General features: G+C 39.2%; 1 protein-coding gene across 2 annotated transcripts in view; it reads right to left on the reverse strand.

Annotated features, from left to right (window-relative positions):
• Positions 1-15,940, reverse strand: part of LOC145447292 (uncharacterized) — a 272,585-nt gene that overhangs the window by 245,418 nt on the left and 11,227 nt on the right. For both annotated transcript variants that reach the window (XM_080325732.1, XM_080325722.1), the window contains exons 8-10: positions 8,558-8,648; positions 6,352-6,497; positions 4,818-4,908 (exon numbers count right to left, since the gene is read on the reverse strand). In XM_080325732.1, coding sequence (XP_080181858.1) covers positions 4,818-4,908; positions 6,352-6,497; positions 8,558-8,648 — 328 coding nt within the window. The remainder of the gene's footprint in view (positions 1-4,817; positions 4,909-6,351; positions 6,498-8,557; positions 8,649-15,940) is intronic.

A 15,940-nucleotide genomic window follows, 5' to 3' on the forward strand; every position in this document is an offset into this window, starting at 1 on the left:
TCATCCCCCTCCCCCTTAAAAAAACGTTGGTCGTGGGCCCCCGTAGGGTGATAAACCAAACTTATGGGGGCTTAACCCTCAGACCCCAACAGCATATACGTTTTGTCCGCTATTTATCAGCGACATACGTTGTGCTGTGTGTCAGCTCGAGTCACCTAACCGCACCAAGTGCAAAAATATCATACAATTTATGATTGAATAGGTCAATATGATCGGAATTGTATATAAATTGCTATCAATCTTTAATCTCTCTCTGCTCACGTAATGAGATATACCAGTAGAGCTGAGTGGACCCGTTGGTATATTGACTTCGATGCAGGATTTTATTTCGTGACCTCCTGTCTGCTATGTCAAAAGATACTGAAATCGCCCAAACGAACTAAACTAAAAGAGGCAAACGATTTCAAATTGTCATTTCTTTACTGGCTAATAACTTTTCTCTGCGGGATTGCATTATTCTTGTGGGGTTCGGATTGCCAGGACAGTAATATCCGGAGCCAGCCATTTAGGTGCCTATCGAAAATTAAACATATATGCATATATATATATATATATATATATTCGGGTCAGCATAAGGGCAGTCTTTGTCGGTGAAGGTTTTTCCGCTGCCGATCATCCTGGTCTAAAACTTCAGATGTCGTGGTGCGTCGTGGCGCGGTAATAACCGACGTCGAAATGCCCATTTCTATAGATCATGCGTTGCTTGTTGGGGGTAGGTTACCAAATATTCAATAGATCTGGCAACAATAAATCGCGCCAACAGTGCGAAAAATATTTGAGGAAGATGCATAAATGTTCCAAAAAAATGCTACATAATTTATGCTAATTCACGAAATAATTTTGACCTCCGTCGGCAAGTCACAAATAAATTGACCGCTAACGTAGGGATTAGAGGTTACATTGTCGGAGACTAGTAGTATTCTATCAGTAGCAGTGTCTTTCTGCTCAGCACCAATCTTAACGAACTTCTTGCATAATTTAAATCGGACTGCTATATTAGTTTATACATTTATATTACTCGTCAACAATTGGTACAGTCTTCAATTGCATCTTATGGATATATAGGTGGATTGAGTATTGGATCATATCAATTTCTTTGAAGTTCTGAGATTTCATATTCTGTCCTCCATTTGGCGGACAGTCACCGACGTGGCCTAATACGTCTACGTATCGGCTATTTGAGCCATACAGTGCCTATTGAAGGGATAATTACCTCGATATTCGTATCTCGATTCATAATGCCTAGTAAATCAATATGTACTACAATCAGCTCGCAAAATTGAATGGCTTGAATCATGCCTCGAACTGCGAAAATTCGACACGACTCGAGTCACCTTCAAAAATCTAGTGACATGACTTGACTCGAGTTGACTTGTGACTCGAATGTAGTGGGTTGTTCCCAACACTGGACCAATCACCTTGTTGTGCTACCTTGCTCATTTCCCACTACCACCAGTCGTACTGGGAATGCAATACGCCGCACGGAAACACCTGGCAACCGCGATCCATATCCATAAAATGAATGAATTGATAACTAATGATCGTGCAAACTGCGCGGTATAGCGAGTCAGCTCGTATACTTGTCGCTCGGATGTCGTCAGAGGATACGGCTTTAACTTCAAGTTAAATCGAACATGTTTCCAGGCTTCATGTCACCTCAGGAAGTTTTGAAAATGTTGATGTTGCTGTTTTATTACATTAATTGACAAGCCTTCCACATTTTGCATCTTGAAATTAAGGTATAAAATTTTAAAATACCTGGCGGACCTGCGGTTGAGAACCCCTGACCTGAACCGTTGCCGTATGCCCTTATGAAGTAATGTTTTTTTTTTGTAGTTTACCCGAAATAGCTACTCATATATTGTCATGTCGGAGTTTTTCGGAATTGATGTGAGTCATTTCATGAATACGGCTCATGAAATGCCTTCGTGTTACACACACTCGAAATTTTGAAATTGTATGGCTCATTTATAGCTCAGGACGTGCTAATACCAAGAAATAATTATGCGCGTGTATGTGTTTGGTTGGGATTCCCTACACGCACTCAACAAAAACCTTGGTGGTAAAATGTCGGACTGTATCCAGTGATAGTGACATTGCAGCTTGACACTTGTTATTTAGGTGGCAACTATAACAATAAATCTCATGACCCAGCTCAATGAAGTCGAATTTAACTAAAAGTAAGATTACCATAATTTTGCGGGTCAAATTCCGGACACTCTTTACTGCCCACTAGCGAGTTTTACAATGATGTATGCTCACATTTTAAGCAAATATGACGTCACACTAGTAAAAATTAGCTGTATATACGAGTGAAGTGGAGCATAGGTTCTGAATTTAGCCATCTCTAATGTGAGCTCTGGTGATTGTATGGGTCTACAACAGATTTCTTCACGGGCTGGATGAAATCGTCTGGTCGACCTTTTCAAGTCCGCCGCCGGCTCCGTGTTTTACAGCCCCGATATACTGTTCGGTCGGTGCGGTTATTCGGTTGTGTGTTGTAACCAGGCCCGAAACAATATTTTCTCAGGTCCCTTCCGCCCCAAAAAACACTGATCTTTGAGCCATCATGGGGTAACCGATGCAACTTCTTGGGGCCTTACTATATGCATCTGCTTATTGAAATTTGTCAATGAATTATGTCAATACTATTGGTTCTTCCATATATTTCTATAAAATACAACAGTAGGTTGCACATCCGCTGGTTTCCAACCGTTTATGGCTGCGAACTTATATCCAGTTGGAAGATGTTCCGTAGTCAAGCTCAGGGAATAAGCTGATTAATAAAAAAAAGTCAGCTTGCCCAGACTTACTGACTATTATGGAAGCTGAAAACGGCCAACATATTCGCGAGTCCCAGAATAAAGGCAAACGACCCCCAGGTGTTGAACGACTGTCTTTGACTAAAGCATGTGAACGATTGTGATTACAATAAGACTTATTTCAGTAAATGATGGTAATTTTTGTTTACTATTGATTGCATTTTTTTGCGAGGGCGGTGCGTGGTTCCCATATTAATATTAGGATATTTATATTAGGTATTAAATCACGCGCGGCGCGAAAAAAAAAATTCGAATAGCATAAATCTGCTCAAAATATCGTTATGTATGTTGATTTACGAATAAATTTTGAGCCTACTTCAAGCCCTGAAAAATGCGGACATTAAGGCATATTTTAGAATTACCTCCCGGACGCAGTTTTTACAGTGAAATTCCTGACATGTCCGGGAAATTCCGGACGTATGGCAACTAGGGTTATGACATGAAAAAAAATTAGAATTTTTTTGTGTCCTGTAGTCACAAATGATGAACTTCTTTGTCCTGATTTCAAAATTCAGGAAAGTTAAGACTGTGTTAAAGACTGGCTCTCTTATCTAGATACATACTATATGATATATACCTCGACTGATTTAACTGGTCCAATTTCAATTGCCAAGATTTAAAATAGTATTTTGATAAGTCGTTATTGCCCAGATCGAATTAATCGTATCGTGTTCATGTCTACAGTCAAAAATAAATATTTAATAAATAATCATTAATTTAGATTTTGGATGTAGACTGCATATAACGTATACTTTCAATTTGCCTGACGCACATCAAACTGGGTGTTCGAAAAGGCGGAAGTAGAGCAACTCAAGATGTTTTCAGCGGCCTAGAAAGCCGATTAGAGGAATATGATGCTTAAGAAAATTTGAAAATGTCATATCATATGTGACACAGCGTCTGTTAATGCCGGGCGTCGGAATGGCGTTGTTGTGAAACTGCAAAATGCAATGATTAGCAGGCGTTTTTATAAACCACAATATATTGGTTGCCAACATCATACTATCGAGTCTTAAAGCATACATCAGAGCTCTTCAATCCAACGTCTTCAACAAATCCAACTCTCAGCTACAAATTTGGAGATGACATGGTAAAACACTACAAAAATATGGTATAATCCACCAAGTCAGAAATTTAGATGAAAATATTAGAAAACCGAGGATGGAGGGATGATTTTAAGATTATCTTTGAGCTGTGCAGAGCATGCCGCTCTTCAAAGAAAATGGTAGATTACCACTAATCAAATGGCATAAACTTCCATCTCTACGCAATGCGAGATGGAGCTCAGGGGCCACGATTGCGTATTTACAGATCCCCAGATGGAGAGTAACTCTAGCGATATCATGCTTTTTCATCACAAACGCATGTCAGGAAGCCTGGTATTCTAACAAGAAGTCCAAAAATGGAATACACTAGAGCCCGACCGATTATCGGATGGCTGATAATATCGAGACGATAACCCACTTTGAATGAATTATCGGTATCGAATTATCGGTAAGTGATAAGCTGCTATCTTTGAGCTCGAACGTCCTGCAGCGATACAGTGCCATAAAACTCCATAGGAAGTAGGGTAAGTCCGTTGTAGATGTCCCGGCCACTAACATGATTACCCAATGGGAGGTCAAATTGATAGAAGAACCTTACCAGCAGTACAAAAGGGGAAATATGTGAAGAATAAATTTGTAGCAAAGAATAATTTTTGAATTGTAATTTTTTTCTTTATTTGGACCAATGTCGAATATTGAAGTTACTATGTGCGGGACATTTTTTACAATTCGAACAAAATAATTATAATTTTATTAATTTATATCCAAATGTTCATTAATTCCTGCTACAGGTCATTTTTTTTTTCAAGTCATAACCCTAATGGCAACCTTACATTATAGCTGGAGACTTGGAAAACACCGAAACAATTGGGAATATTATTGTTCTTGGTTACGCTTTAGGCGGTATATGTATTGTACATGCAGCGATGGACAGAGTCAAAGTGCATACCGACAATCATTCTTTCCATCACAGAAGTTCTGACGTGGAATACAAGCAGAGCCATCGGAACATGGATATTCTCTCTTTAGGCATGTCGGATCTGAATGAAATGCAATATGTAACCTAAGCAATTAAAGTTGAGTATTGTAATTAAAAAAGGATGACTAACGATTAAGCGGCGCCCGTTTAATATCGATCGATGTATCCTTAGGTAATAAATGCTATCTAAATTGTTATCTAGGCTCCTCCTCGCCATCCCATTCGTGCAAGCGGAGTCTTATAAAAGCCTGCGGAAGTTGGTCGTGATACAAGTCTGCAGTTACGGAATAAAAAATGAAGAAAATTGGCCTTTCGTTCAGTGGTTTATATTAACGGTATCCAATGAGCGAATCATCGCAATTTGTCATCCCCATTGTTAGCGAATAACGGTGTTGCTAGAACGGAGTCGCTATGATCCGTGATATAAAATATAATACTATTTTGCATGGTGGTTGATAATAAAGCATTCCAGTGAAAAACTAAGCTATGGATTTGAAGATAACATTTTGGATCATTTGACACTTTTATTATATTGAAGCGAATTCTGTAGCTGCATTTGTTGACATACGTGGTCGAGTCTCAAAAATCCACGACGTCGATTAGATATGAACGATTGCCGAGAATCCATTTCCTCAAAGATATGTGGCGGGGAATGTCATGATAACGCGTGAAGTTTCCGACGACACCTTCTTCAGGTATAATCGCATGTTGCAACATATATGGCACCAAATTACGAAACGTATTTTAATGGACATATAACGTCTAGCCTAACGTCTAGCAGCTCATCTTGAAGTTATTCGGAATAACGGTTATGCATATCACGCGAAAAAATGGGTTTTTGCAAACAAATGTTTCTATAACCCCACAAAACAGATCGAAACAGCAATATATTTAGTCTACTGGAAATTTGGCAATTGGAATGAATTTGTACAGTAGAATATTTCATCTCATATGGCCATTCTGTTTATGTGGGTCCTGAGGTTTTAGCAGTTATGGAGTGAAAATGCCTCGGGATTTCTCTATTTAAAAAAAATCCTAATTAGAGTTATCAACCATCTTGGAAAAATTAGAAGCTTCGCGGACCCCTGAAAATGCTTCACGGACCCCGGTTGACAACCACCGTTTTCGTCCAACGAAAACTGATAAACGCCACTAGCAACGGGCGAAATTGTCGAAAAATTGTTGGATTACCGTGATACAGCGGCCATTTTACTCCTTTGATATGACAATTTTCCTCACATACGTGACGAATCTATCAGATACCGTCCACTTCACGAAACTCATAATGTGGATAATAATTAATTTTGCTGCAAAAGCAGAGGTATACATATTGTCGAAAAACATAACTTTTGGTTGAGTATAAAGTGCAATTATAGACGAACCCTACTTCAGTTCATCCGAAATGTTGAAGGACTTCGTTACTGAGGACCTACGAGTGAATATGCACTAATTTGAACATCAGAACTATCGCAAGTAAACTGAATTATGCAACACAGACGCTTACCTCTGCATCGTAATATTTCAGCAGCTTCAGGGGTAACCATGCATACATTTCTTGGTAAGTCGATAAATACTGCTCTTCCGTTACATGCAGTCAAATTGTTACCACGAGCTATAGAGTGGTTGCGATATAGCTCGTCCGATCCATCACTTAACACATATCAACATATCCGTAATTATTATGTATTAACTACACCATCAGAGATTTTCAACATTATTGTTCTCTAGGGATGGTGTGAACGGGAGGTTCACGTTCACAAACGAACCTTGGTAGGTTATGTACTGTAAACCTTTTTCATTTATTACAATTTCCCACGTCATTATAACATCTTTGGTTTAAATTATTTGCATTTCAACTGCGGGAAACTTTATGCATGGCGCTTGCTGCATAAAAAATCAACAATAAACGAGAATGCACCTTGACAATCTTAAAAATTCTACTTGCTTTGTTACAAATGTTTGCTCCAAATATCCAGTTTTCCGTTTGTTAATGTTTAGGGACTATGTTGTGAGCCTGACAAGCTATCGAACAACATCAAGAGCGAAATACGCTAGATATAGGTTGTCAGCGAATGATGCGTATTCAATCAATGAATGAAATTCATATAAAGGACACATCGTTGTTCAATGTAAAGAATCTAGCAGACGTATGGGGTCCATCTTGATTTGATATGTTTATTTTGTCATAAAAAACAAATCCGTTGATTGGGGTGTTGGCTACTCATGCATAACTTGTTAATATGATATTATCGGTAGCAAGTTTACATACCCGTTTTACACTCTGCTTAATATCAATGTAGCAATAATCAGACGCCGAATACATTGTCAGGTCTGATCTAGACCGTCACGGCATAAGCTTATATTTCGTTGCAAGTACTCGTCGAAATTGTTGGCAAAGCAACGGAAGATATTGATTTTATGGGATAATTATATCATATGATTGCTCCAGTTGATACATTTGGCGACGGTTAAAAAGTCACTATGTACTTTAACTTTGTGGCATAATTTGACCCAATTTGTCGCTAGGTAGGCTATCGTGTACAGTACGTAAATATATCAATTCATTGAAATGTAGGATTGAAATTAGCAATATGATGTCACGAGGTTCACGTTCGCGTTCACACAGAACCTTTAAAAAAGATTCGCATTCACACGAACCTGAGCCTTTCAGAGGTTCACACCATCCTTAGTAACTACCATCCACACGTCAGTATAGCCGCCTATACAGACCTGTTTTCAACCCGAACCTGTAAGTTGTTATTGTCAATTTTATTTTGTTGCAATATTCAATGTACGACCTGAACCAGTGGTTTTCAACCTTGTTCCTCGCGGACCGGTAAAATTTCAAGAAATATTTGATGGCTTTAGTTCTTATACATCTGACTCATTGTCAGGATTTCCCAAATATCATTGAATGCCTAATGATACTGCTAGGTTGTCCAGCAATTGCCGCATATCATAGTAATATCGCATCGTTAGTCGGAGGCCTAATTGCTAGAGGAATATCGTAGTCATAAAATGCCAAAACGCATACCATATTTAGTTGTGCAGAAGACAGCCACAGGCTTTGTTCGGATTTCATGAAATCGACATAGGCGCGGTAAAAGATACTTTCATCTACTGACCATCCCTTGGGTAACATATTTTCCAATATATTACCTGCTTGTCGGGTTAAGCTCCTCACTTCTCCGTTATCTATTTCAATGTGTAGAGCATTTTATTTGCGTATTTTATCACCATGGTGTTTAAGGTACCATGTCAAGAAAGTATTATATTTTCCATCTAATCACAGCTGTAATTTGTTTTCATTGATTAGCAATTTCTTCACCCAAACCTAGCCTCAGCCGGTCTCAATATTTAGGCTTGTAAAAAAGCTTCAATCATTCATGCCTTGTATACGATCATTACAAAGTGAGGAATTACGGCATGTCGAGCATGTTTTGGCTGAGACGTCGCTGCTGTTGAATTTGACGGAAACAGAATTTAGCAAATGAATCATTAGTATCTATTGATTATGCGGCTTGGAAGAAAAGAATATTTGATGACTTGAATATTGACTGAAAAATTTAGTTCCTAGTCAGGAGTAGTTCAATATTTTTCTTACGTCAATTCATGACATTCAGAAAAGCTAAGGTATCCCTTTCAACACTGAAGTAGGGGGACACAGAGATTCCTCTATAATGTTTCTGCTGTGCATTTCAGATACGCACTTGCATTGTACAATCCCGTCGCAAAACATGGAATTTGGTAGACATTGAGAACCATCCGAGCACGAGAATTCCCCATAGCTGCAGGTCGATCCTAAAACATTTAATATGGGTGGGTATCATATTGGTTCCACTCACAAAATTAATATAGCACTATTTTAAGGTGGGGGTTCCAAACATATGGGCAGAGGTGACCAAAGTAGTCAAGAAAGCTACTCAAGTAGAAGTAGATGTAGCGACGAAATAATCTACTCAAGTACGATTACAAGTACTTCTTCCACAAGCAACTTAAAACTACTTGAAGTAGAAGTAGAATTGACTCACTTTAAATCTACTCAAGTAAGTAAGTAGTTATGAAAACGATCGTAATTCGTTCGCATGGATTGTCAAAAGTTGCAAATTGAGCTATGCGAAAGGTGTAGACCAGGGGTTCTCAACTTCGCATGTACAACGGGCCGCATTTTACCCACAAAAGACGCTGCGGGCCGCAAAAACATTATTACCATGCATTTGTGAGCTTCTATCAAATTTAGACTACTGGAGCCTATTTATTAGTCGTATACGGGCGTCGAGTCCATTTTGTTTGCATTCCAAAGCATGAATGGTCACTTGGACAGCGTTCGTAAGTTTTCAATCGCTGTTTTTGTGAGAATATGTATCTTCCGGCGTCGCAAGTAAATCACTTCATGGACCGTGCATTGCATTCATTTCCAAGTCGGTATACGTACCTTATTATTATTATTACACGCGGAATTACTGTGACGCTTATCGCCGTTCAGGCCATGTGCGTCACAACACAGGCACTTTTGTGCTACAACAGAGGCCATTATTTATTTGAGCTCTCAGTGAAATGAGAAGAAGTCTGGCGTTTCGGGGTCATTTCAGAGCAAACCAATCAACTCATGTCCTTTCCTTCCATGGCTGGAGCCCTCCACCAATAGCTACATAAGTCAACTTTGTCAAGTTGATGTTTTTCGCTGGTCAGCTCCCCACGTTTGCCATGCCAGCATTCCTTCTGCAAATATGTCCACTCTGACAAAATGTACCAAGAAAATTTGCTATTCAATGTCTGTGAAGTCGGTGGATTCGTCCAATGCTAGGCTAAAGTAGTATACGCGGCAACGTGTTTCAGAACATGCGATAAAATGTCGACGGGCTACTCTTCTGGTCACGGTGGAATCGGACAACTTTAGCTTCAAAATTTGTCGGGTAATGTTGTCCTTGCTGCTAAGCAGTGTTTCCTCTAATTTTGACGAGTCTGCGCACACTCATCAACTTACTGCGCAGACCCTTGGACAACCGTGCGTAAAGACTAAAATAAAGGTCATCATTTCGGATTTTTGTGCGCAACTGTGCGCACAGATCGTGTCAGCACTGCGCATTTGTGCACGTGCCCAGTTTGGAGGAAACAATGCTGCTAAGTCCCGAAAACAGCGAATATTCGCACAGTAGATTAAAGTATTAGTGAAATCACACCTTCTCTAGCAGATTTCTTGGGTTTAGCGATATTCCAAAGCGTCTGTAACGTCGTCGGCAATTTTAATAATTCCTCGAACTACGGATTGCTGGGCTTGACGCCTAGGTCGTAGGTAGTAACGTTTTTTCCAAGATCAGGTGATATGTAACCTATGTAACCGCGGTGAGTTGGTGAGTGCACGCAGACAGACTAGTGAAAAATTAAAGGCCCATACCAATACTGATTCAGAACAATAACAATCTAAACTCGAGAAAATATCAAGAGACCAGAACACGTCAAAGAATGGGTATTCAAACGAAGCAGCGACGCTGCGATAAGAGAGCTTAGTAGCTAAATTAATATGCAACAATGCTGGGCCAGTAGTAATTGCTAGGGCCATTTAAAGTCATTAAAGTCATATTTTTTTCTATGCATCAGTAAGTCGTGAAATCAATTTTAACGCAAAAATCGCATCCATATGGGGTATATTAAGAAAGTTATAAAGTCATATAAAGTCATATTTTCCTGGTTAGGTCATATTTGAGTTATAAAGTCATATTGTTGTATACTTTAAATAAAATGTGTCAATTGAAGCAATTACGCACTAAGAAAGTAAGGCAATGTCTGATTGAACGAAGGCAAACTGTAAGGTTAGCCTACATAACATTACAGTCGCAGACCTATGAGGTCACACATTGCATTGTGTTGCTACACAATCTGTTTTACTTCTGTGCACTGAAGTGGGACGTAATTTGAAGTTCAGAGCCTTTCACAAGTGTAAGAAATAGTCAACGCATGGGAAGCTGAAGGAGTTATTGTAAAGAGCGTCAAAGATTCAGTGAACGATCCAAAGTTGACGAGTCAGTTAACAGAAATATGCCTCCACTATAACAATATTTCAAACTTGATACTGAAAATGGAGTTGTACGTACACTATCAAAGAGGCTCATGCTGATCAAAATGCTCTTGATTTCGGAAAAGATCCGCTTGAGCTCAAAAATTACATTAAGAAGCGATTGGAAAAAAACGACGTGAAACAAATTATGGAGCTACAAAGACACGACATTTCACCAGCGCTTTATGCAAATCTGCAGAAGTGTCAACAAACATCTGCGTCTGTGGAGCGCTCATTTTCCTTACAAAACTCATTTTTACGTCCAAATAGTAACTTTAAAGACTTCAACATTCCACACTATACATGAAACTGTACTACCAAACTGGTTAAAATAAAAATGGAAGTGTATTACTGTTATGTTGTTCATGTTTTACTCGTCAGTTCCATGAGTGACGTTGGTTACATGTAAAAATACACGATTTTCGCATAAAGTCATATAAAGTCATATTTTCCCAAAAATAAAGTCATATAATTGATTTTTTAAGGTCATATAAAAATGGCCCTAGTAATTGCGTTCGCAATGAAAGAGGCCGCGGGCCGCAAAATAGACCTCTGCGGGCCGCATGCGGCCCGCGGGCCGCGGGTTGAGAACCCCTGGTGTAGACTGTAGAGCATGATTCATATTGATGCATACCAGGAGGTATCCAATTTTCGACAGCATAAGCATTCGTCAGCATCGTGGGATTAAAATGAAAGTATTGATATGGAAATGCTATAATAATCGTCTGTTTACTTGAACATCACGTTTTAGAAAATATCATGGTATGGCGCACTTCCCTATATTGTAAGGCACATAGTTGAGTCGAAGAGCAACGCGTAGAAGTTGTTTAGGATACGGAGTAAACCAGTCGTACCCAACTTTTTTCGTCTCATTGCCCCCTATTGAAGCTCCACACCAATCATCGCCCCCGAAATATTGGGAACCGAAAACTCTGCATACAAACTGGGGTCACCGGCGAGTTGACTAATGAGAAAAAAGCTCATATTTTTGGTTCGACCTCGAAATTACACTATTACAGCTAAATTTTCGTAAGTTGACTAAACAAAGGTCATTTTTCCGACTTGACTCCCATCAGGACCGTAACAGCAATTCGTCAGTCCCCTAAAAACACGTTGGTCTTGGGCCCCAATAGGGTGATAAACCAAACTTCAGACCCCCATCAACCACTGGACTTTTTGCCGTTACTATTTCATGTACTGTTTGGTGAGTCACAGTACGTCGCCTACACGCGCGAAAAGCGACAAATTTATATAATTCATGTTTGAATCGGTCAATATGGTCAGGAATTGCATATATATTGCTATCAATTTTTTATCCTCCCTCTGCTCACGTAATCAGATTTACCGGTAGAGCTGAGTGTGGTGTCTTGGTAAAGGTGGGACCCCTAAATAATAATTAAACATCTTCGGGCGGACCCGTTGTTATATTGAATTAGGTACATGATGCTATTTCGTGACCACCTATATCAGCTATGTCAAAAGATATGGAAATCGCCAAAATGTACCAAACTGAAAGACACACATGGTTTCAAATTTGTATTTCTTTAGTGGCATATAATTTTTTCCTTGCGGGGTGGCATATGTCCTGACGGGTTCAGCTCGTATGGACAGGAATATTCGACGCCAGCCATTGAGGTGCCTATGGACAATTAAAGATATATGTATATATATCGAAGTTTTCGGTCAGCACAAGGCCAAGGTCTTCTCGCTGCTGATCGTTCTGGCACACTGGTCGGAGTCTCGTGTTACATTAACCATAACTTCATATGAATTGTTGCGTCGTGGCGCAGTAATGGCCGACGGCGAAGTCTCCATTTTCATAAACCATGGGTATTTTTGTTGGGAAAGGGTACCCCAACGCGTAGAAATTTTACAATATGAAATCGCGCGCAGCACGAAAAATTTTTGAAAAAGTTGCGGGAATTTCTAAAAAATTACTCCATAATTTATGTTAATTCATGAAATAATTTTGGGTCCCTTTCGAGTTCGGTCCCCAATTGGGGGTTTAGGGTGCGGCAGTTAAGGACGTCACTCCAACATAGCCGTTTTACCACCCCCTTGTTGTTTTCGCCTCCTATCGCTTCCTTCGTCCGTTTTCGCCCCCTATCGCCCCTTTCGTTATTTTCGCCCCCCCTAGACCGCCAAATAGCCCCCTGGGGGGGGGCGATATCGCCCACGTTGGGAACTACTGTTGTAAACACTTTGCGCGATTAGTAAAGGTTAATAAAAAATATGGTGGAACGTAAAAATGCCATGTTGTGTAGCTTTATTTCCGGAAATTAAAGGCATTACCACACCTGCTTTTATACATCAACATGTATGTTATCCAGAGAAAAGAAATGAAGTTATTAGAACTCAACGCATATGATACTGGGAATTGAAAGTGAAATATACGGTAATTACTATTTCTAGAAGCGGAAATGTATTTCGTGTCTTTAGTCCAGAAAGTTTCAAAGGTAGTATGCTAAAACAGCTGTAAAACTAAAAATAAAGTCAGAGTCCACTTTTGCAGATTAGGACACGGTATGGACTGGTAGATTGCGATATGATGAGTAAATACTAGATTGGGAAACATGAGTTTCAAGCGTTATGATGAGCTATATATACTGTGATGAAATATTTCATATTGGCGAAAGGCGATGACGCGGTGTGAGCGGAACCACGCCTACCCGCTACTTATATTATATAAAACTTTCGTGAAATCATACTGGCTACTCCTTATCCACTGAGCGCGAAGCGCGACGAAAGTTCTGGGCTTTACTTGACTCTTATGAAAATTAAATGTTGATACTCCGTGAAAACAGCCCCGAAATTCCTCAGGCTATCTTCCTAATTGGAGGACTAAATTACTTCTAATTGACAAGCTGGAAATAGCGAAAAGTAAGTAAGTAGATCACAAAATATTGCAGAGTAGAAGTAGAAGTAGCAAAAATCAAATCTACTTTAGTAAGTAACAGAAGTAGAAGAAAACTACTGAGTACTTCGAAAAAGTAGAAGTACTTCGTTACTGACCACCTCTGCATATGATCCACGCCTCAGAGCTGAATCGCCTGTATAAGCGGTAACGATGTTGCGAGACCTGGTTCGTGTGAGCATCATAACAATAGGTTGGTTATGAAGACGAACTTTAACACGTAGCCTACCTCTGACAACACCGTTTCGTCATGTGTATGCGTGTACTGGAAAATGATTGGGGAATAAGTATTTTCCTAAACGCATTGGTATAATATTTACATTGTGCCGTTGTGCCGAAAATATTATGGTGGTAGAATCACTTTATCCAAAAGTGTAGATAGTACTAGCCAATGAGCTCGTCAACTGTTCAGACTACTTTCATGCACGAACAAGAGTACCCCAACGTAACTTTTGAGTATATTTAATTTTATTGATAGATGCTGCATTCTGAAGCCCGTTGTCGAAATTAAAAGGAATCCAGATTGTTTGTTTCGAAGATTCGCTATTTTATTTGAATTTTTCGATTGGAGTACTATAGGAAAGCGCTTTTTGGCTTTCTTTCCAGCATCTGTCGGCATGGTAAAATATAATTGGTTTATTAGTAATCAATAATCGAGATAAGTTTGGTGCCATTAGTAAGATCAATCACACCGTTATAATTGGAATGTATCTTTTGAAATTTTAGAATACCTCGATCGTAAAGCTTAAAGGTCAACTATATGACCAAAACAACTTCGGCAGATTCTGCTGTATTTTTCCCGCTGATTTCAATAACAGGTGTCTTAACTGCTAAAATTAAGTATTTTCTGAGATATCGAACTGCAAAAGTCGCATAATGCCACCACCGGCAAAAGCACTAGTAAAATCGCTGAACCGTCTAATGCAGGACGGGTTTAGGTGCTGCTGCTGTAGTTTAGCCAATGGAGCAGGTTAATGTCAACATCTGCAGAGGATATTGGTATCAGCTGATTGCGTTGCACGGTGTAGGTAAATCTCATTGTGACACCCGTGAGGAATTATCATGTAGAGGTAAGTCCTTGGATGATATATACGATTTGAGCGTCCTCGGACGACGAGAATACCCTCATGTAGAAAGTATTGGGCCTACATTTTCAAAACAATATCCGAAAATATTTAGGTTCATTTCGATATGACTATACTATTCAATTGTATATTGAAGCTATGTACCTCCAAGAAGCTGTTTAATACAATGGTATGCAAGGCATGTTATGTTTGCCAGTAATCAAAGCTTGGAGACTGATGCACATTAGGGCTCTTCAAAAATGACATTTTTTCTCAGATCGTACTGGCTACTTGATAAAATTGTTAGGTTACCTAATTTAAGCCTACACACAAAATTTGGTTCAATTCCAGCCAGTAACCGCTTTGCTACAGGAGAAGAAACTTTCTATTTATTATATAAAAATGAATAATAAAAAAATAAAAAATTTTCTGTTCACCCCATGAAAGTGTTAGGCTGTCAATAGAAACGATTCTCACAAAATTTGGTTCAATTCCAACCAGTGGAAGCGGAGTTATTGCCGTCGAAAAATTTGGATTTCAATGAAATAGTATTTACGGTGAGCACAACTATAATAAATAAACAAAGAATCGGTCTAAATGACAGCAACCAATGATGACCATGACGGTCGTGTCATAACCAGGCCCATTTTGTTTACCAGAAGAACGGAAGATATTGACATTTGATTATGAAAGGCTGTTGATCTCATGTATGTAAATAAGGTGTTTTCACTCATAATGTTAGATTTGTACTACTTATCTTCATTTTTGGTTGAAGTTGTTTGATCTAAAAAATCTGTATTTTATCGAACTCTGCACTTATGAAGAATTCCGGCAGTTCCATCACGCATTATGGCAGAAATAGTTTAAATTTGCTTTCCTACATTTTCGGGTCAAAAGTGTCTGTCCTTACTAAGTAGCTTGCCAAGAATGGAGAAAGAATGTTAAACAGAAGCAATTGTTGGCTGGCAACACCAAAGCTGTGCGTACACTACCGGTGCGTACAATGTTGTCGACTATATCATAATTTTTCATCATGTGCTTCCTAATATAAGAACCA

This window comes from Botryllus schlosseri, chromosome 1, assembly GCF_051294905.1.
Source record: "Botryllus schlosseri isolate E-star chromosome 1, Bs_hap1, whole genome shotgun sequence".
Classification (NCBI taxonomy): Eukaryota; Metazoa; Chordata; class Ascidiacea; order Stolidobranchia; family Styelidae; genus Botryllus; species Botryllus schlosseri.